The sequence below is a fragment of the Balaenoptera acutorostrata genome, chromosome 15 (genome assembly GCF_949987535.1).
Source record: "Balaenoptera acutorostrata chromosome 15, mBalAcu1.1, whole genome shotgun sequence".
Taxonomy (NCBI): Eukaryota; Metazoa; Chordata; class Mammalia; order Artiodactyla; family Balaenopteridae; genus Balaenoptera; species Balaenoptera acutorostrata.
In genome coordinates, this window is record NC_080078.1 from 51,954,339 (window position 1) to 51,977,790 (window position 23,452).

Below are 23,452 nucleotides of genomic sequence, written 5' to 3' on the forward strand. Positions count from 1 at the left end.
TCTACCGTACTTTCTGAGTTGGTGCATTACACAGATCTGATTCATTCCTGGGGAATATGTGTTCCTTTAGCCAAATGAAGCTGACTGCATTAAAGCTGAGGCTAGACAAGCTCAATTATCAAAGGAAATATGCTTCAGAATGAATTATGTGATGGACTTTAAAGCAGGATACCCATGTCTTACTTTTCATGTATCCAGTGTGGGATTTTAATTACTCAAACAATGTGGAAACACACTCACTCACCTCACTGAGAACAGATGGAGTTTGGAAAAGAATTTTCTAACTCGGCCCATACATCAACCCCTTAGCAGCTTCAACATACACGGTATATTTATTCATCTCCATCTTTGAGCATCCTCCCTATTACCTTAATTTTAAGGAATAAATGTGTTGCTGGAGTTGGTCCTTAGAAAAAATTCTCTGAGCACCTGGGTATCTCTAGAACCTGTTCTGAGGTTTGGGAACAGGGTAAAGAACTGCAAACATTTCCTGAGAATGATGAGCTTGCCATCACTGTTTTTACTTCTTAGCTGCTCTCACCAAACCTCCAGAGTTACTGGTGAAATGATCTGGAAGCCAACCAGAGCAATCAGGATACATTTGTCTGCATTGCCGTTATGGGGTAGGAGAGAGAGACAGAGGAGGTGGCAGAGGTGGGAGAGATAATGGTGGTGTTGGTGAAGGTGGTGGAGGAGATGGAGGTGGAGGCAACTGTGGTGGTGGCAGTGGTGATGAAGGAGATGGTCGTGGTTGGGAAGGTAGCAGTGATAAAGGTGGAGGTGCTAGTTAAGACGGTTAGAGAGGTGGCAGAGGCAGTGGAAAGGTCAAGGTGGTGGTAGTCGAAGCAGTGGTCATGGTGGAGGTATGAGGGTATAGGTGATGGTGGAGGTGATGGTGGGAGAAGTGTTGGTGGCAGAGGCAATGATGGTGGTGAAGGTGGTAATGTCAAGAGCAATGAAAACTTATGTCTGCACAAAAACTTGAGCATGAATGTTCATAGGAGCATAACTCATCATAGCCCAAAAGTGAAAGCAATGCAAATGGCCATCAGTGGATGAATGGATAAACAAAATGTGTTTTCCATACAATGGATATTATTTGGCCATAAAAAGGAATGAAGCTCTGTTAGATGCTACAACATGGATGAACATTGAAAACATGATGCTAAATAAAAGAAGCCAGTCACAAAGGATCACCATTATATTGTATAATTCCATTTATAGGAAATGTTCAGAATAGGCAAGTCTATAGACAGAACTTAAATGAGTGGTTGTCTATGGCTGAGGGAAGTAGAATGGGAGTGATTTTATTAATAGGTGTGGGGTTTCTTTTTGGGATGATAAAAATAGTCTAAAATTAGATTGCACAACTCTGTGAATATACTAAAAACTATTGGATTATACATTTTAAATGGGTGAATTTTATGACACGTCAATAAAGCTGTTAAATAAAGTGGGGGCAGCAGTAGTGGTGGTTGTGGAGGGCTAAGTTTGGTGGGGATACTGGAGAGAGGAAGATGAGAGTTGATTGACACCTGATATACCTCAATCAATGTATGGCCAAGTCTGAGTACCACAGATATTTTTCCCGTGGAACTTTTTTCTATGCCTTCTGGTTGAACTACATTTCCCCCACAGACAACACTGAATCTACACACAAGCATTTCTGAAACAGATTATAAAAATCAAGCCAAGTTTCAGCTGTCATTGGATCGTGTCTAGAAGGGACACCTTTGCTTTTTCCATTCAGTGTCTTCAGCACACAGAATTGGCTTCTTAGGAGCAATGGGATAGTAGCCAGATTTCTTCTTCTCATGTGAGTGCAAACTCAGACGGGGGTCCGTGAAGAAATTAAAACAGACATCTGGAGTCTATAATTTTTAATAATTTTAAACTAGCTACAAAATGTCAATCACATCACAAACTGACAGAGGAGACAAGGGGGAATTTAATATTACATGCTGTAATGATATTTATCTCACAGTTTATCTATATTTCATTCATTTATATTATTTTTTAAAGGTTTCTTTATCAGCTACTAAACATCTCAGCAATTTGGTGTGCATAGCTCTAGATTAAGCAACAGAGAATTGTACTGATAACAAATCACAGGGGAAATGGTGATTAATAAGAGTCAGCCTTATAAAATTTACATCTCCACACTGTTTCACAGCAAGGTTGCTTTCTCCAAAACAGAGCCTTCAAAAGCAGCAAACAAACCCTATATTACATCCATTTGACATAGTTTCAGCCAAACATATATTTTGCTGGAAATGGTTAAATGGTGAGCGTGTTTAACCCATCTTTTTAAAAAAATTTTTTTTAAAAAAAGGATGATTATGATTAATAAGTCTAAATATTGACAGAAAGAAAGTGACACTATTGCAGTTTTGCTGGTATAACTTAATCTTGACAGTGTCTCAATACTGAGCATGCTTTGTTGTTGTTTTGCTGTTGTTGCTGTTGTTTTATGTGTGTGTTTTCTCATCAGTATGCTACTGTCATGGAAATATTTTGTTTAAGTAGGAATCTAAAAATCTATTTAGTTCTCATGCATAAATGCATAAATCACATCACTTTGAGTGCAATGCCTGTTATGTAATTCCACATTGTCTAATCATGAAATCATAAAGACAGATGACATCCATGAGGAACCAAAGACAGCAAATTTTGAGAGTTTCAGAGCCTGACACCCAAAGAAAGGACAGTGGCAGTAGCTCTGTGGAATGTCACAGTTTTACAAGAACAATACTGTGTATTGAAAGAATCAACAGCACATTGAGCATTCCTAAATCGTTGTCATTCAGTAAACGCCACTGAGGAGAGAAAAGGAAAAAATGAAACCCAGGACATCTTACATAGGGAGTTAGAGCCACCAAATGACCACTATATACAGCCTTTGGGAAAAAAGAGACCCAGAAAGAACAAAAGACACATAGTATTGTTGGGCTGATGGATGACACAAGACAACATTCACAATGGGGGCGGACTGATGTGTGCATGTGTGCAGACCTACTAGGTAATACCATGAGAAAAGCATGAAGGTGCCATCTTGCCCGACAGCATTTGGAAGAGGACACAGGTGGGCACATTTAACCACTCCCCAGCATCTTTGTTGCACGTTGGTTGGCCTCGTCAATTCTGGTTTTGTTGGAATCAGCCTGGAGAAAGGGGAAAGAAAACAGAACTCCGTTTACCCATTCACGTTCCATTCATCCTTCTGGGTCTAGTTCAAATTCCTCCTGTTGGGTGAAGGCATCTTGAGACTTCCCTGATCAGAATGAACCATGCCTTCTTTTGTGTTCCCAGAACCATTGCTTATGGCTGGACTTGGACAGGATCACAGAAGCTTGATCTTAGTTCTCGTGACTCTTTTCCCTACTATGGAGAGCAGAGTTATATCATTTATCTTTCTCTTCTGGAATGACACCCAGTGACTTCTATGGCAGGCATTCACATCTGTTGGATTGAGTTGAATTCCTGCCATTTGTACAGTTATTAGCAGTGCCACTTTGGGAAAATTACTTAACATTTCAGGGCCTCAGCTTTCTCATTTATAAGCTGGGGATAATAAAGAACACTGCTAATGAGCACAGTTCCACTCATTCAACTTTGACAACATCAAGACTGACATCAACTATGAGGTATATCCTGTTATTAGCTCCTTTTTCCAAGTGAGGAAACTAAGCAAAGGGGATTTAGGCAATTTGTCTAATGTCACAGAACTAGTAAATGAGGAAACCAGAGTCAGAAGGCCAGCACCCTGGAGTCAGCGTCCACACTGGTAGTCACTATGTTAGTCATTTTACTATTTAAGTTTGCTATGAGGATGAAATGAGTTTATACACATAATATGCTTAGAATAAGATTTTGCAAAAATTAAGGGCTCAACATATCTTATCTTGTAATTATTGTTATTGGGTGAAAACGTGGTTTGCTTTTAAGGATGTTTAATAATTTTTTAGCCCCATTTCTGAAGACTTACTCTTATGAGTTATAACTGGTTTGTTTTAGCAGGGGAACATTTACTATCATTTTGTGCCCTGACTGACCGCTTCACTGCTTGAGTTACCTTTTGCTCTGCATGCATCATGAAACCCAGGTCTGCTACCTGGATATACCTTTAAACTCCAGAAAATAAACTATTCCTGACACCACTGAGAAATGTATGAGTCAGCAAGTAGAAGGGAAGACAAAAATTCTTTTTAGGCTGTTGTTTTGCTCTATTATGATTAGTAATGTTGTCTGTCCCTCTCCAGCCTGGGAAGAGGGGAAGGAAGCTGAGAGGCAATGTAGGGAAACTGGATTGTTTTTATATCAACCAGTATTTACTCAACGGTTACTGATTTTGCATTTATGACTGTGCTTGGTGCTTTCCAATCTCCACCAAGTTGTGTCTTCTTTATTCAGTTTAATTGTGAATTCCCAGGACACTAGAGTTATCAATATTCAAATAGAAATTTGCCAAGTTAAAATAAAAAATAATTCTAGATTATTCATAATTCTGAATTATCTGGCAATGGTTCCCCACCATCTGTTTGGATAATTAAGAGTTGACTTCAAAACAGATAAGATAGAACACTAATTTTCCTTGATTGCCTTGATCTATAGATTCATTTTTTTGACCTTAGGTTCCTAATTTGGGAAATGGGTATTCTCTCCAATTTTACTTGGCTCTTAAGTATTCCCTCTTCAGCTACAGAAATAATGACACTTTGGTACAAAGGAAAATTAGAGGCTCAGACGAATGTGAAATGCTCCTGAAGAGTGGATTATTCTATTTTTCCAGATTTAACTTTGAGAACTGTTCAAATGAGAAAAATCATCCATTTAAAAATGGATAGCATTTCTGGAGGCAAACATTCTAGGATTTCTTACATTAAGAATGCACTGGCAAGTCTTCACATGATGGTACAAGAGGATATTTTGAAGTAGAGCATGAGGTTACTCTTTGGATATCCTCAAAGGATCTGGGAGGAGCTGGAACAGACCTATCTTTAACAACCATCTGTGATGTCCACCTGAATTATTTCTGAAGCATATCAAAATTCAAGCCCATACAATACAAAAGTGCCATATCTTTATTATATTATATAACAGTAGTGCTTTTAGAAAAAACTCCTGAGATAATCTTATTTTAGATGTCTTCCTGGTATTTGGAGAATGTGTCTGTGTTTATTCTATTTATATGCTTTTTAGGACTTTATTTATGCAATATATCCCATTCCAACTTTCATATTTCTATGTAGAGAATCCTAAACTTGCTAATATACTCAAGATATGGTACATGATTTGCCCTTGTGAGAAACCCAGGATGCCTACCAAAAAAGCCAGTATGAGAGGTAGAAGAAGCTGTTTAGTTCACCCTTCTGAACACTCTGGAAATCTCAACTTCAGACCATGACAGGTAGATTTTAGGCCACAGCTCAGACTTCCAGAAGTGGATACTCACTACCCCACATGGCAGCCTGTTCTGACCCCAGATTTGCACTGTTCTCTTATTATCTTTCAGGTGAGGAACCAGGTCCTGAAGCTGGTGAGCAGGAAAACCTTGCTGGTACTCAAGATCTTAGTTTTCAAATTCCATGTTTCCTTGTTGATGAGAGAATGTGAGCAATGCTAAAGCTTCAACTTCACTGTATTTCAATGTGTGTATAGCATCTTCCACTGACAACTTTAAGTCCAAGTTTGAACATCACTAAGTTGTTTCCTTAGCAACAGTTCCCATAAAGATCTGATATAAACTTGCCCCATTTTAATAGTTTTCTAAGAGAATCGTAGCTTTTTAACCTTAGAAGATTGTCTATATATAAATATCCTAAATCAGAAAGCAAGGGGTTTTTTTTTGTTTTTGTTTTTTTTTTTAATAGGGAGCATTTTCTTTTGTCAAATTTTATTTATTTATTTTATTTATGGCTGTGTTGGGTCTTCGTTTCTGTGCGAGGGCTTTCTCTAGTTGTGGCAAGTGGGGGCCACTTTTCATCACGGTGCGCGGGCCTCTCACTATCGCGGCCTCTCTTGTTGTGGAGCACAGGCTCCAGACGTGCAGGCTCAGTAATTGTGGCTCATGGGCCCAGTTGCTCCGTGGCATGTGGGATCTTCCCAGACCAGGACTCGAACCCGTGTGCCCTGCATTGGCAGGCAGATTCTCAACCACTGCGCCACCAGGGAAGCCCAGAAAGCAAGGTTTTTAAATAGACAAAGTAATTTCTTGACAGTCCATAGGGATGTATTGAAAATCGGGTTGTTTTGGACTCCCAAAACTTCACTGCTAACTGAAGTGATGAGAAAGGATCATGACTGATGAAGTTGGGTGAAGATTGCTGTTGGGGTCACGAGAGAATATGGGAGAAACATCAGAAGATTCTCTTTTGTTCTACAGTGTGATTTAATCTTAGATATGCAGGAGACCTTTGCACACCATTTCCTCTTATCAGAAGTAAGAACTTGCACAGAAGGTAGAAGTCTACTAATAATTGTGTAGCTCATGTAACATGTATCATTTGGAGCAATGCTGAGTTGAAATGGGTTTTATCTCAATCATATCCACATTGTTATTTTGAGGGGAAAAAAGGCTAGTTACTCAATGGGAACTAGACCCCTACCTTACTTCTTAAGCAATTCAGCATTCAAGGATGATATAAACTGTAATGACTATTTCCTATCCACTTGTCTGACTTTTGATTAAACCTTATAGCTGTACATGTCTTTGCTCTTGTAGCAAACTTGGCCCAGAATGAAAGGTATTCTCCTAAAGAAGAGAACTAGAAATACAAAGTGGCAGAATTAAGATGTCACTTGCCTTTCCAGGAAAACAGCTTGTTTAAGCCCAGCTCTATCAATAAAGATTTGACCCCTCTTTTTTAGTAGAACTTCTCCTTCTAGGACTCTAAGTGAGTTAGAGATACATTATCTCCCTACATCTGAGTCAATTGGGTCCTTTGATAGAAAATGACTACTCTTCATTTTTTTAAAATCATTTTCCTGTTGGAAGGTAGTTCAGCAATTATTTCTTAGTTCATTTTTGTGGGCCATATGGTTAGGTCCATTTCTGTTGGCTCCAGTGCTTTATGAAACTCTCAATATTGTTCTGAAAATCTATTGATTTGCTTTAAAAGCTTTAAAAGCTTTAGCTTATCAAAGGCTCTTAACAGTAATAAGTATGTCATGACTTGTAAAGTAGGCAGAGCGCAAGTATTTTGTCAACTAACATTGACATCTGTGTAGCTCAATATTGATTAGCCAAAGTGTTATGCCATCAAATATTTTTAATATAAAGTGCACAGAACACAATAGGGCAAAACGTTCCCTTTATGTCTACTCATTCCTTTCTCAAGTCAGTGGAGGATGCTTAGGTACTAAGAAACTGAGTATTTGGCCTTATGATTCAAGAGATCTCAAAAACCATCCTTCTTCCCCCTACCAAAGTGGAATGAGTTGTTGAAAAGAAACTCAGGGTTTCAGGCTCAAAACTTCAATATCTTCCAAGGAATAAACTCACACAATATAAGATTAGCCAAGTAGAATCGATTATAGATGCACAATTACCATTAAACCCATAATGTGTCTATTTCTCCCTGTTGGCATTTGGACACCTTTAAGAGATTATAAGCAATATTTAGGAGTCTACTGATTGGGGAGGGGGTGGAATACAAAGACATAGAGACTGAATCAGATTTGCATAGTGTAGAATACCAGGTTTGGGTGCCCCAAATCTTTATATAATAGCTTTCCAGTGTTTCTTTCTGTTTCCTCCTAATCTCAAGCCCAAACCTACCCTTTTCCATTCTACTGTCTCCACTCTTCCTTATGCCTCTTGTTGACACTAGGGGGCTCAGTCTTAGCATGACACCTGGTGTCCTTATGTAAACGCAGCTTCATCAGATTATGTTCCCTACTTTGAGATCTGGACGTGTGCATTGCTGAACTGGAAAAGGAATCTGGGCCTTTTTGAACTGTCATTAAAGCTCTGGCACTTATAAAATCAAAGCTCATATTCATCATCTGGCTAACCTAAAATAACTATTCTTTCACCCATTTCCTGATTCTGTTCCTACATCATCTCCACTTGACAAGCTCCTAACCATCCTTTAAGACTCAATTCAAATTCAACCTTTTTTTTGGAGATTTTCCCATTCCCTGACCCTTGAAATCTTTCCTCATCTAACCTGATTTAGCATTTGATATGTGGCTTTCTTGGCAAATTATATTTTCACCTGAAGCTCACTGCCTTCTGTAGGCTGTGAGCTTCTTGGCAGTTGGGATGATGTCTTTCTCATCTTAATATGTCCTTTGATTCCTAGCACAATGCCTGAAGTAAAGGTGCCTCTGAGGAATATCTGCTAGATTAAATTCTACCCTGTTATTTACTTATCTGTTCCTGGATTTTTGTCTTAGAAAATTAAGGGGAAAATGTCTATCTACCAACGCCTGAATCCAAAGTCATGGTTTGAGGGTCTTGTTATGCCCTTCGCACTTCCTCGGTGGTTATTTCAGAGGAAGTGATAAGCAATGGAAACTTGCTGAATGCCACATGCTCACCTTCTCCATGATCCTGTCGATCTGGCGGTTCTGTGTATCGATCTCATTGCCCATATCCAGGGCCATGTGACGGAGGTTTCCAATGATGCCGCTCACCTGCTCCAGGTTTTCATCCATTTCATTTTCTCGGGCATCATTTGTTACCCTGGGCATCAAAGAGCAGTTTTTAGAAGATAGGAAAAAACTCAAATACCAAGGACCCAAAGTTTAGGGAAAACCTGTAGACCTCTAGGTATCAATCCTATCCTTTTAAAATTTCTATTCTATACAAGAACACATGTTAGCTTTTGTACATTGGAAAATGATGTTTTAAAGTGCATTATTGAACACTTACATTTCTATTTTTAAAGAAGGCATATTAAATAGATTAATTTATCTTCTTCTCTTGCTTCCACCAACACATCATTTCCTCCCTTCATATGTTTATCCCAATTTTCATTTTTTTAAGGGTAAAATCAGCTGGGAGGATTAGTTGGGAGGATTCCAGGTCAGAGAATGGAACTAGTTAGAAACTGTATTTTTCTTTCTGAAATGTCAGTCAAAATCTCCAACACTCAAATTTAGAATGAAATAAAAGCTACTGTACTAAGTCAGAGAATTTCTCCACTCATCTTCTTCCCCATTTGGGACCAACATCAATGGGAAGAGTAATGAGAATTACAGTCTTCCCCTTAATCCTGTTTGCTCCCAAGAATTCCAAAGGGAGCAAGATGATTGCTTGCTTGTTCAAGATGATTTTTACTTGCTCAGATTTCAATGCTATGGGGTTTTTGGTGGCATTGTGAATGGGTGATTTCAAGGAAGAAAACTGTGATAAAAGATTATTGTTTCAGTTTGAATGGGGAGGAAGGAGTTGGCTCTCAAAGTGCCTTATCCAAAGTGTCTTCCCATTTTTTTCATAGCTCAGCTTGAAAGTTAAGAAGGCACTAACTCTTTACTGTAAACGGTAGGTACTTATTCCAGAATGCCTGGCTAACTAATATCTTTCTACAACAGATGGTGATGGGCTAAAATATGTTCAGAGGGGTTAAAATCCATCCCCCATGGTAAATCCCAATGCAGACTGCCCCTCTAAGGTTTTTAAAGCAGTCCAGGCCAGATAATATTAAAGGGGAACTTCCTAGATTTCTTCTGTAGAAAAGCTTATTTAAATGATCTTCAGCAGCTAAGGCATACTTCTGGTTCCAGGGTTCCCAGCCCTATTTGCACATTAGAATCACCTGAGGAGCTTTAAGAACTACTGATACCTGGATCTCATTTCTAGAAATTCTGATTCAGTTGGTGTGGATTAAGTCCGGGCACTGATACTTTTTAAAAATTGCTCAGGTTATTCTAATGTGCAGCCAGGATTGAGGACCCCTGGTCTGGTTTCCGTTGGAGCAAATAGAAACATGAATAGAATTGTCATCTGTTATTTCTAGGTAGACATCTAGACCTTTATACACAAATGGTAGTGACTCATTTGAATCTGGGTTATTGGTTGGCAGTCTCAGCTACAAAGGACTGGGTATGGATGGCTGTACAAACAGCAACCCTAGTCATTGCTGAGTCCTAGTGTAGTAACCTGTAAAAAGTTATAGCTTTTTTCCTTTTCTTTTTAACAACAGGGATATTTGTTCTTATTATTTTCTGATCTCTTGAGAGCTTAGTTCTTTTTTTTTTTTTTAAACTTTGGGTTTATTTATTTATTTATTTATTTATTTATTTATTTATGGCTGTGTTGGGTCTTCGTTTCTGTGCGAGGGCTTTCTCTAGTTGCGGCAAGTGGGGCCACTCTTCATCACGGTGCGCGGGCCTCTCATTATCGCAGCCTCTCTTGTTGCGGAGCACAGGCTCCAGACGCGCAGGCTCAGCAATTGTGGCTCACGGGCCTAGTTGCTCCGCGGCATGTGGGATCTTCCCAGACCAGGGCTCGAACCCGTGTTCCCTGCATTGGCAGGCAGATTCTCAACCACTGCGCCACCAGGGAAGCCCGAGAGCTTAGTTCTGAGTTGGCAGATCTGTGTGACTTGAGATTTTTTAATAGATGTTTAAGTTAGCTTTTGCTTCCAGATCTCAAAAGAAATGATTAATAAGAATTCAGGTCTGCTCATTATTCTCTATTTGTACCCCCAGATCTGTTCTCTGGCTTCTTTGCTCTCTGCCCAGAGAGGCTGACCTCTCTACAAGCTTATCACCCAGGTTCTCTTACTCTGCCTTCCAGTAGGCTTTGTCCAATGGCCAGTGAGAGAGTGGAGGACAAGAGACTGAGGAGTTGGGGCATTTATTTCCCTTTCTAGTTTCCTGTTGGGTTTGACAGTGGCTGCATCTCAACCCACAGCCCCTGCCCATAGCCATAACTACAGTTGGGTTCTGGTGACAGCTCTCTCCTGTCCCTTCAGGATTCTTCCTGCTATTCCTAGTTCATAAATGCTTCGCCATTCCTTGTTATTGACCCTGCCCACACCTCTGTAAATAATCTCTTTCATAAGTTCTGTCCAATTAAACTCACGGAATGAGACACCTGTTTACTGCCACACTGATGCTGGATGGGGTCACGTGACTTGCTTTGTCCAGTGTAATGTGGGCAAAGGCTTGATAAGTGCTTTCTCATCAGAGTCTGCCCCTTGGGTTGCTGCCACCACCATGCAAGAAACCTCGGCTCTCCTGCTGGAGAGGCCACATAGAAAAGAATGGATGTCCCCTACCCACAGCCCCAGCCAACCACCAGACAAGCAAATAGGGCCATCCTGGATCATCCCGCACCCAGGTGCGTGTAATGAGTGAGCCCAGGAGAAGCTATCACAAGACCTACTCAGCCAACATAGAGGTTCAGAAGTAGAAAAAATGATTTTTTTTTTGGCCTTGACATGCAGCCTGCAGGATCTTAGTTCCCCGACCAGGGATTGAAAGCAAGGAGTCCTAACCACTGGACCACCAGGGAACTCCCTAGTTGTTGTTTTAAGAACCACTCAGGTTGGGGTGGTTTGTCACTCAAAAGTAGATAACTTACATAGCGCCGGCTGCACAAGGCTCACCTGCGGATGAAGCCACCACTGATGGCCATCTGCTCCCGTTCATCCACCACACGAGCAGGCTGGCTGGCCACAACTCCATCCTGATTATTGCCCCAGGCTTTTTTGTAAGCATCGCTTGATTTAAGCCTATGCAAAAAAGAGGGTGAGTGACAAGCAAAGGGGGCAGAGCATCAAGCTCACAACAACGGTTACCTCTTCAAGCTAAGAACTGAACCAAGCGAATGAGTTTTAATTTGAGGCATTAGAGAATACCGATATATCATAATCTGGACCCAAAGAGTTGGCCACCACCATGCCTCAGCTACTCAGGATTTCATTTCCAATCAAGTCAATTGCAATTGTCAAGATGGCAACCTTTGCCCGCGGGTTGTTCTTGTTTTGGTTTGTTTTTGTAGTTTAGTTGGATTTAAGACAAGGATTAAGGTAGTTAGAGGACATTCAGTTCTATTTCAGTGACACAGTTATATTTTGAGACACAAAACACACAGAAAAACATACTGGCAGACAGACACAAAACAAGACTGCCAAGTAGAGTGTGTACATCACACCACAGGAACACACTATCATCAAGAAAAACATACTGGACCAAGTTTTTACACACCATCATGCAAAGATTCCCTGTTTAATTGTTTTCCCCCAACGCATGTGTGGAAACAAGCATTCCCACTCTGCATGGAGAACATAAAGGATTGGTGGTTGGCCAAGCGTGATGGTCTGTGAGTTGCCTCTAGAGTGATTTGAATTAGATAATATATCGGTACTTCCAAACAGTTACCATACATCCAGAATCGATGTACAAACCTTTGTCAACAGAGACAAAAAGTAAAAGAAGCATAGTGAAATGAATGCAGGAAAATAGAAGAGAGAACAAGCCATCTAGCACCAAAAAGGGAAATCCCTCTACATCTTCTTCATGCACCAGCTACAGGCATGAGTAGAAAGTGAAGCATTCTCATTTAAGCCAAACTACTCCAGAAGTTGACCATTCTCAAAAAAGGCACCAGCAGGACAGTAATAGCCTTCATGAGGATTTGAAACGCAGTTCAATAGCTTCTTTGTTGGGCTGAGGGGCAGGATGGGAGTGGTTACAGACTCCTACTTCAAACTATCCTGGGATGTGGTGGGGGAGAGTGGTCTGGAACTGGTGTGGTCTCCGTAGGCCATATTTCACTGAGCTGCCTTGGAGAAAAACTTAAAATCCAGGCATACCTGTTGTGCCCAATAGAAACATGTGCAGCATATTTTGGTGGGTGTGTTGTAATTGAGCAATCAAAGATGTTTTTAGGTTCTTTGCATAGTAGAAACCACATGCTTTTTAGTCCAAGAACAGAACTTCCTTTGGTCCCATTTTTACATTTTCTATGATGACACCAGAATTTAACCTTTTTTTTTCTTTTAGTGGAGGACCATAGCCATTTATTAAAACTGGCTCTAATACTAATATTTGAAGATTAGGGACCAAGAAACCTTGGAGACAAATTGGAAAATTGTACAAATGGAATTTCAGCAACTCCCACAATCTAGTGTATAATACCACAGCCTTAGAGCAGTCAGAATTCACTGCTCTAAAGAGCCAGGGGACCACTTAGTGGGATAGGAGCCCAAAACTAATTTAATGGAGTTTAGAGTCTGGCTTTGTTGTTTGTTTTTTTTTCTTTCAAATCTCCGTCTCCTCCCTCCTCACATTAACAGAAGTTATATGGACCTTGTGATGCTTTCTGCTATGTAAAATGTCTGGTATACCATCTTTGGCAGAGTCAAGGGGGTGGGAAAGGTTGCGTTTCTGAACGAAGGCGAATCACTGCACCCACAATGCTGCACATAGACTCACATAACTGCCGGACATCTACCATAGTCCTTTGAAACATGCCGAGACAGGGCGAAGCCCTCAGAGAGTCCAGGGCACCACCAGCCACTGCGTTGTGACACATGGTTTTTAAAGCATTATTTACACACAATAGGGAACACTTCAGTCAAGCTTTGAAGCTCAGTTAGGGTCTCTTGTGCAATAAGGAATTAGTGCCAACTGGTATGTGGAATTCATAGGGGTCGTCATTTCATCTGAACATTAGAATCCATCCCAGGGAGGGAAGGGGGCCTGCCTCCACCTTTTCTCCACACGCAGTTGATGGATGGGGAAAATGTACCTGTGAAATTCATCACAAAGCAGGTAGACATCTCACCTGGGGGCAAGTGGCCACTGAAAAGGATATACAGTTAAATCTTGACTAACTGGAATGCTTAGCAATGTCATTTTTTTAAAAAAATTTATTTCTTTATTTCTTTTTGGGTGTGTTGGGTCTTCGTTTCTGTGCAAGGGCTTTCTCCATTTGCGGCAAGCGGGGGCCACTCTTCATCGCGGTGCACGGGCCTCTCACTATCGCGGCCTCTCCTGTTGCGGAGCACAGGCTCCAGACGCGCAGGCTCAGTAATTGTGGCTCACGGGCCCAGTTGCTCCACGGCATGTGGGATCCTCCCAGACCAGGGCTCGAACCAGTGTCCCCTGCATTGGCAGGCGGACTCCCAACCACTGCGCCACCAGGGAAGCCCTCAGCAATGTCATTTTGGTGAATTATTGGACTTTCTTAATTGGCAGTGGGCCGTGGAGGTACATTTTATTTCAAGGGTGATGGTTGAATATCTGTTAGATTCTTGAGCTACTTTCCTGACTCAGAGTGTTAGGGCATTGAACATGATCAAGTCATTCCTTGGTTATGGTTTCTCTTGATGTGTCTGATGGCCTTTCCTCTGCAGCTCAGCTCTTACTGTTTGGTTCTATTGGATGTAGAAGTTATATAGAATGGAGACTGAGTGAAAGAATGCAAACTGCCTAGATTGACCTTAAAGAGAAACACTTTAATATCCTTGATGGGATTTGTTCTCTCCTTGTTCATTTGTCTCTTTTTGCTAAAAGTGGAAAGGAGCAAAAGTATAAATATACTCAAGGGTTCCAGTTAGCTAGATTCCAGTTAATCAGGCTTTACTGTAGATCATTCTTAAAAAAAAGAAAAAAAAAAAGTTTAAATTTATTTGTAAATCGAGCCCCTCCCCCTCCTAAGCAGGAAGTGGGATATTTTAAATCAGCCTCAAAGTTTAAAGGATGTGAATGGTCATATAATCAGCTAGAAATGACATCAATTTCTATTCTAAAAGCTAGGATCAGGAGAGCTTTTAGGAAAAAGGCTTCTGTTCAAAGGGAAGTGGGAGGGGTGAGGGGGATCAGGTAACGGGTTTAATTTTCCAAATGCATGTTGGACAATCTGCTCATGCATTTTTTTTTTCACTGCTAGTCAAAGGAGTCTACCTTCCAGAACCCTTATTTCAGGTTCCTTCTGTTGCAAACCTTTATAACCACATGTCACATTTCTGCTACATTCCAAAAAAGCATTGCAGAACCTTAACAGTTGAATGTTTTGTGATGTTGTGCATGCAAAATCTACACATTTCAACATTTCGGCCAGTGTACAGGGAGGTCTTCCAAGAGGAAGAATTGGAGAGGGAAGGGTCCAATTTGGCTAAGGCTTGAGCACTTCTTGTTGAATGACTCATTGCCTCTGCGTTGGGTGCAGCTGTGGCATCTATGGTCTAACCACTGACACGATTTGGCAACTGGTGGGCAGTTGAAAGGGTGAATCGCTGTCATACTCTCTAACTTATGAAATGCTTGTTTGGGCCAAATTAACTGTTATTTTTGCTTCTGAAAAATCAAACCTTGATATGTGTTTCTCATCTTCCCAACTTACCCACAGTCTTTTCTAAATCTGCAATTTTGGCTTTTGGGATTTAGAGAACATAAAATCCCTCTTTTGTGGGATTTTATGTTCTCTAAAGCGCCTCTTTCTTGAGATTAGTCTCTGTCTCGAGGTACACTTTCTGGAAAATGTTGAAACGTTCATCAATAAAAGTTGCTGACAGTGAAGCTTTCACTGTAGTATGCCTGATTTTTAATGCATCAACAGTAACTCCCACTAATATCATCTATGCTATGAGATGAATGCATTGGAGACGGTATTGATCTGTTCTGCATGCCACATACTCATCCTGCCTTTGCACCCAGCAGGAATGAGCTCGTCAAGGCTTGGAGATGGGCCTTGGGAAACCAAAGCTTCAGGCAGGCAGGCAGCACCTACTTGTTACAGGGACACACACAAAGCCCGCAGAATTTTCCTAGATCCGTCAAATTCTTTTCTGCTTCTTTCATGTCCTTATTGATTTGGTCCATCCCTTCCTCAATGCGTTCCAGTTGTTCTGATTAAACACAAGTATTTTATCCCCACAGAATGAAGCAGATGAAAAAGGACAAAGAAAAAAAAGACAAAACTTCAGACATTCACTTTGACATTAAAAAAGAAAAAAAAAAAAAAAAAAAAAGAAAGAAAGAAAACTGGACGCCACAGATTAGAGCTGGTACCCAGTACCTACTTGTTACAAGGACATATGAAAAGGCCACAGCATTTCCCTAAATCTTTTAAATTTTTCTCAGCCTCCTTCATGTCTTGGTTGATATGGTTCATGCCTTCTTCGACACGATCGAGTTGTTCTGGTTAGGACAAAGGGATGACAGTGTGGAATGAATTTTTGGGGGGTTTCCAACAGAACATGAGAAATGTCTATGTGAAACGGAATTTGAAAAAGAAGGAGAGCTATTACAATGCATTGTCTGAGAGGATGCATTGCTGGAGTCGGCTGTTGCTCCCCTATGCAGCCAGGGGTGGAAGGAAATGAACAAAAATGATGCTCAAATAGTTTATAGTGCAGACATGATGGGATGGAGTAGGTAGGCCTTTTAGATTCTGAGGGTCCAGGAAAACAGCACAGCATATTCACTTACTCAGACACCAGTGAAACCCAAGAGAAAGAAAACAGCATGTTAGTTTATGTTTTAGGCATCCATATGTAATGCTACTAGAGAAAGTGTCTGCTTCAACTTTAACATGTCTCAGTCTTTTGGTTTTTAAGCATCCTCAACCAGCTAAGGGTAGAAAATAATCCACCTTCTTCTTTGGGAAAAATAACAGCTACAGTGATAACTAGCAATGGATACCATATATTTTTTCCCCCTAGCAGTGGCTGTCTAGTCCAAGGCAGGCCATGGACAGCTCTTGGTTTTGAATACTCAACTAACACAAGCTCTAAGAAAAGCAACATCAGCACAGCAATGTTATACGTAGTGGAACATTTAAATTCCTTTTATCCTATGACTTCCTTGTAATGAAAGCTTTGGAAGGCATTTCACTTCTCTGCCCCTGATTTCCCATTCTCCACAATGGGAAATGCTAGACCCCAACCCCAGGCAGAGCATGGGGAAAATGAATGCCTGGGTCTCTGGAGGAAGGTGATGGATTGGAATGTAAAACAGTACCAAGTCATCACTGCCAGGAAAGCTGACCTTAGTGTACCTAAGACATAGATCAATACCCATAAAAATGAATAATACTTCTAGGTCTCGAGGGTAACATACACCAACTTGATTAATTTTTCAAAAGTTGTGTCATCAAATTGAGTAAACTATAAGTTCCATGAAGGGATTTTTAAAACAGCTTTTAAGACCATTAAGGCAGCAATGGGATGTCTTGGCTGTCTATTTACAAAACCTGATTACATTTCTATTCCTCCTTTCATCTATATTTTCATGCATGTATGCCTACGCCTCTGGGAAGGAAGGCATGATTAGAATAAAACTGGTAAATACATTTCCAGTCTAAGGGCATACATAATCACTTAAAAACAATTTCACATTAAATTGTCATTCCAGTAGAAATTGTCAATCCAGAAAACTAAGCTAGGTTCACTAGTGGCCCAAACTGGAGAGACTATCCGTTTGGAAAATAAGAGCCTATTATGTTCTCTTTTGTGGGGCTGAGGAATAGAATTCAGCTTATTAGGAATCTGCTATCTCTGCTCTGCTTTTCAAATGACAGGGGAAAACAAAATGTTTATCCAGCATAGCCTAGCCAGAGGAAATAAGGGTGTAGTGCTGGCAAACTTTTGCTGAATAAATATAGGTACAGTAATAGCTTAAGAAAAATCTCTAAAGGGGCTAAAAAACAAATGGATGACAATTCTTTACAATCCAGAGAATTCTGTACTTTTCTGAAGACTTCATTCCAGTTTCCTTTAAGGAATGCAATAAATTAGTCTGTAGATCAAATTAGCTATCAAATGAGGGGATTGGTTTGGGGGAAAGGAGCCCAACATCCTCAAAACAAGGACTATGTTAAGTACAGACAGAATAGGGATGCCAAATTCCAATCGAGGAATTGCTAATGGCTTCCTGGAGAGCTGGGTTGACATGAGATTGAAGCATCTGGGTTCAGAGGGAAAACTTGCTGGACTCAACTAATGACAGTTGACATATGCACAGGTTATGGCATGGGGACACACATTCAGGTGTTTGCCTTTCCTAAGGAATTTCTCTTGAGTTAATATTTTCAGCTAAGATAACTTTCTGACATTTCAGGATCCCCACCCACTGTGTCTCCAGGGATTAGAAAATAACATAAATAAAAGTGAACTGGCCCACAAGTGTTGAACTTCTGAACCAGAGAATTCAAATTAAAAGATAAAAACAAACAGGCAGGTCCAAATCCCTATTTCTGAGAGCAGGGTTCAGCCATGGTTTGACAGTTTGTTCAGCAAAGATCATAGCAAAGGGGAATTCTGGAGTTCTTTCAGAAAAGTTGATTCAGAAAACTATTTTATTGCTTCAATATTGGTTGAATGTTTCGTTATACACAATTATAAGTCAAATCCTTAATTAAAAAAAATACTGTGGGACTTCCCTGGGGGTCCAGTGGTTAAGACCACACCGATTCCACTGCAGGGGAAACGGGTTCGATCCCTGGTCAGGGAACTAAGATCCAGCATGCCACATGGCATGGCCATAAATAAAAAAATTTAAAAAAAAATTAAAATAAATAAAAAAATTAAAAAAGAAATTAAAAAATATTGTGGAACCATTTTGTCACAGATATTCTGACAATAATATTAATTTTTTTGTTTTTTTTTTTGGTTCCCTCTTTGAATGGCACATAGCAGGTGCTCACATAATGTCAATTTTAAGAGTGTTACTGGGTTATGTTTGTGGATATGTTTGGCGTATTGGGACTTCACAGCACTTAAATGATTTCTGTGAAGATTTTTCTCAGGAAATACTTGAAAGCAATCAATATCCTCATTCCATTCTGGCGTAGACAGCAGCATCTCAGAGGCTGATGCAATGCAGTGTCTAGGGTTGACTGCTCCTTACCTCCCTATACTTACTTTCTGGCTGTTTCCTATTTACTCTTGGAGACTGGGAGGGGAATAAGATTTTGGATTGGGGAGGTATTCCAGTACATCACACTATATGTTGGGGCAAGAGATTGTTCTTTCTTTTGCTATGATATTTGGATGACTGGTTATTTGTAATGGATCCACCAATGGCAGGATGCTCAGGGATCTAAGTTTAGACATCTTTTCTACTAATATTACGTAAGTAAAGCAGCATGGGGCCATTAGAATCCTCAATCTAGTAAAAAAAGAAACAGTAGAAGAATAGCAAGAGGTCAATACTATTGATTGACCCAATGTGCAAGCCTTCATGAGTGTAACCAATTACAAGATGCTGCCTACATGATTTTCACTTTCCTTAGAATTGATGAACATATGGAAATTTATTTAAATAAATTTAAATAGCCACATTACTAGAGGCTACCATATTGGGCAATGCAGCTTTAGTCATTCATAAGAGATATTGGTGAGTGGACTTTAGCAAGAGGGATGTTTTCACAAATGTTACCCTGTAGTGCCGTGAACCCTTTAAGAAAGTTGGCAGGCTCTGTGGATGAGGGTTTACTTTGCCTTTACTCTGCCAGGCAGTGGTCAAAGATTTCACTGTTTAGTTTGTAGCCGTTCCCATGGGATTGTCCCAAGAGCAGCATTTTCAGCATTGAAACAAACATATAACCCAGCAAAGACCAACAAGGGAACAAGAGATATGGAAGTGAAAGGTTAAATCATCCCACATTAGGACTAGGGGTTTTTCATGGGGATTTCTCTTGGAGACAAGAAAAGTCCAAGGACGCAGGACATTTCAGGGCCATCTGTCATGCTCAGTGCTCCTTGGTGTCTCCTGACACCTGGGTGTAAAACAAGAATCCCATAAGGAATTTCCTAGCACAACCATTTAGCAGGACAACCTGGATTGGCTCTTTAGGCGGATGGCTGTTTCTTGAGACTTCTGTGCAGTTGCAGTCAACACTTTTGGTGTTCAGGCAAAGACAAAATTAGTAGAGCATAACTGGAGAGAAATTTTAAAGCAGTTACTGATCTAAACAACTAAACACAGCATATGCAGTGTCAAAATGCATTTACAATGGCAGTAAAGATAGTTGTTGACTCATCAGTCATTTCAAAAGTTCTAATCTCTTCTTACAGTATAAATGGAACATGTAGCATTTAAGACCAGGCAGAAGCTACCCACTTTTGAGGGTTTACAGTTGCATGTTTCTCATCAGTATCAATTATTCACCACGCATCTGGTAAAACCCAGGTTATCCTAGGAAATATGTTCAACCGAGAAGTTAGCATTTACTGCTGTGTGGTCACAATTGAAATGTCTTAACTGAGAACATTAACTACCTTGTGGGGGAAATCTGCAATTTTACTTCGTTTCTCAGAGAATAATGTAAAGATGTTCCTGGGAATCATCTGTGTTTAAGAATAATATATTTTTGTATTTTTTTGGAGATTTTGGCAAATTTTGCCTGTAGATTTTCTTCATCAAAGTACAATGAAATTTGAAACTCAATATCTTATTCACTTTCTTTTTGACTTCAGATTTGTATATATTATTTTTCATGTCAATGCTTTATAATTAGGGGAGAAAATGGTATTATCCTGAACCTTTCTCAAACTTTTTCTCCCATTGCAATGTTCCTTTTCTACTCCCTTCACATGCAAATTATTAACTAAAAGAGTTAATAAGATAGAACTCCTTATTACCTGAGTTTATATGTATCAATTTAGCTCTGGAAATGAGGTACCACTCTTCTGTATGGGCACCTGCTGCCTAATTAAACAAATTTTTTAAAAAAGCAATGATTTGCTGTGTCCTGAGTTTCAAAGTCTGGGGCATTGTTATACACATCAAGCCAGCAAGTCTTATGATTTACAGCAAATTCATCTGGAGAGTTCTGAAGACTGCCACAGCTATTGTAATTCCTTCAAAATACAACTCCACTATGCTCCATTATTTTTGTATTAATTTTGACAATTTATATTTTAAAAATGGGGGGAGAAGTGTTGGGATTGATGTTCAATTGTTTTTAAAAAAATTTTTTCTTCTGATTTAAAAAAATTAGTCGGTGTATATTTATTGGAAAAGTTCAATACTAATAAATAATATAGAAACAAAGTCTTTATATAGCAGCCATGAGGGTGTACCCCTCAGATCTCCCTTCAAGAGGGACCCTGTAGTTAGCTGACACCTCCAGCTGTTGCACCTATAGGATCCACTACATTTACATGGAAGCCATGCCCTCCCTGGGATGCTTCTAGCCAACAGCTGAGCACAATTTACTAGAGCGGAGGCATCCCTGACCATCCCAGGGCTGCTCCATTGGGTTTTCTTTGCTCCTGGGCTGCTTATCAGTCTGGCTGAGACTTTCTCAGAGCAGCACTACAGTATGAGACTCTTCCTACCCAATCCTCCTTCTGCCCCCCTCTCCTCTCACAAGTGTCAAGCCTGCATCACAGTCCAAAGACTCTCCCTGCCTACTCCTGCTTCCTCTCCCCTTCACCCATCACAGACATTTCCTTAAGAAATCTCACACACTTCTAATTGATTCTTAGCAGTTGCTTCCCAGAGGACCCCAAATGATATACCTTCCTTCAGTCTCTCCCTGCCCCTGCTGTAACTCCTCAGAAGTCAGTAAAAATTGATCTCATATGTTGTAAAGGTTGCAGAACATTTTATGCAGAATTTCTTTCCTGGCCATATCATAATTGATTTGATCAGTCTCCCCACTGACAGACATTTAGTTTCCAGTTTTACACCATTACAGGTAAGGCATGTATATTTTTCTTCATGGAGTTGTCAATGAATATCTGCAGCATTTAATTGTATGAGTGGAATATCTTGGTCAAAGATGGGTGCACATCAAAATTTGGAGATATTATCAAATTACTCTTAAACTTTGTACTGATCAACAGTGCCCATCTGTAGATTGAGGGTTTCTGTTTTCCCAACATAGTCACAGCATTGATTATTATCAATTAAAAAAAGTTGTGCCAATCTGCTAAAGAGTGGCATCTCATTACTGTTGTTGGGTGAAGCATGGTTTCATTTGTCTACCTGTAAACTGATGATTTACATATTACATCCATTTTTTCTTGTATGTTGTTGTCCTTTTCTTTGATAAAATGCAAGGTCTCTCTATTTTAGGGAAATGCCTTATGTCTGTTATCTGTAAGGCAGTTTCCCACCCCGTCCCCCCCTCCCCAGTTTGAGGTTTATTCTTGGAGTTTGTTTATGGTGTTCCATGTTGTAAAAATTTTTATATTTTTATCTTTGACAAAAAATTTCTCGTGATTGCTAAGAGTTTTCTAATGTCTTCATAAGATATACATAAAGAGAAAAAATTCTGCTAAATCTGATTATTATGATAAGAATTCAGCATGGAATCAGGTAACTAACTTGTGGCTAGAATTAAATAAAGCATCACTGTATGACAGTATGTATAACTCAAAGAAAAAAAATTTGGTATTGCCCTTCTAGGTTCCACTGTAGACTAAGTATGCTATACTAAGATGTTGGTACTCTGATGTTCACTGCTTCTACTATTTCTGTAATAATTAAAAGAAAAAGTTCAAATATTTTAAGTGGTTCAATTTTCCATTTTTAGAATGATTTCCCTCAGCTTATGTCCTGTTAAAAACAGCTTCCAGTTATTCAAGGAATTCCCATAATGACTTGGAAATCAATATTGCCAGATGCTGAATAAGGATGGTCAAAAGAAATGGACAATATGGTATACTATTCTCTCATTCTATTTAGGAATTATCACATCATATTTATGGGAAAGATTGGGGATGAGGAGGAGAATTCTCAAACTCTCCAAAATCCTATCATTAAAAATTCAAGCAAATGACTTCTGCCTTCAAAATTCTATTACCCCAACACATATAACAGGGAGCGTAGTACCATTTACTCAACCATGAAGATCTCAACATTTCCATACATTTACCAATCTTTTCAACAGAAAAAGGAGAAAAAAAGCAAGATAAAAACTGTAGAACTCTTACACACATATATGTGCATAACACACGTCAATGACCACCTGTAGATGCACAAAGCATTTTTTAATGGACTTTATTCAGATGAGGAATTGTTCTTACTGAAGAAATCTGAACTTACCTCCTTGTTCATCCAACATAACCAAAGTCCTGATACCAGCATCTTTACTCTACATTCCAATAATGGTAGCAAAGTGGAAAAAGAGTTAGAGAGAGAAAAGAGAGAAAGAGAAATCAGTAAGGGGACAATTAGCCCTAGAAATGGAAAATGAAGAAGGACCAAAGGAAAAAGAGGGAGGAAATATGGCGAAGAGTATTAGGGGCTGGGGAGGAACTCAGAGAGGTGGGTCACCTGTGGACTTGCTTCATCAGTGATTCTCAGATAGAAGAGGGGGATGTAGCTCAGTCTCCATGGGGTGGGGCTCGGGATGGGGCTTGGCATGGACTTGAAATACACATACTTAATATTATAGCGAGATTTTATATTTGGAAAATAAAAATGCCTATAGTTTTTGTAACACCAACCACAGAAAGCAAATCTTTCAAAATCTTCGAGACTAAATCTTCTCTGGCACGATATATCAGAGAGTTTCCATAGGTGAATTGGGGAGGGGTGT

General features: G+C 39.8%; 1 protein-coding gene across 2 annotated transcripts in view; it reads right to left on the bottom strand.

Moving 5' to 3' along the window:
• Positions 1-1,865: 1,865 nt before the first annotated feature.
• SNAP25 (synaptosome associated protein 25) overlaps positions 1,866-23,452 on the bottom strand; it is an 83,871-nt gene continuing 62,284 nt past the window's right edge. The window contains exons 4-8 of one of the 2 annotated variants that reach the window (XM_007165254.3): positions 22,957-23,005; positions 15,689-15,806; positions 11,559-11,684; positions 8,542-8,686; positions 1,866-3,161 (exon numbers count right to left, since the gene is read on the bottom strand). In XM_007165254.3, coding sequence (XP_007165316.1) covers positions 3,093-3,161; positions 8,542-8,686; positions 11,559-11,684; positions 15,689-15,806; positions 22,957-23,005 — 507 coding nt within the window. In that variant the 3' untranslated portion in view covers positions 1,866-3,092. Of the gene's footprint in view, positions 3,162-8,541; positions 8,687-11,558; positions 11,685-15,688; positions 15,807-15,980; positions 16,099-22,956; positions 23,006-23,452 lie in introns of both variants that reach the window. The other variant, XM_007165255.2, reaches the window with a different exon arrangement.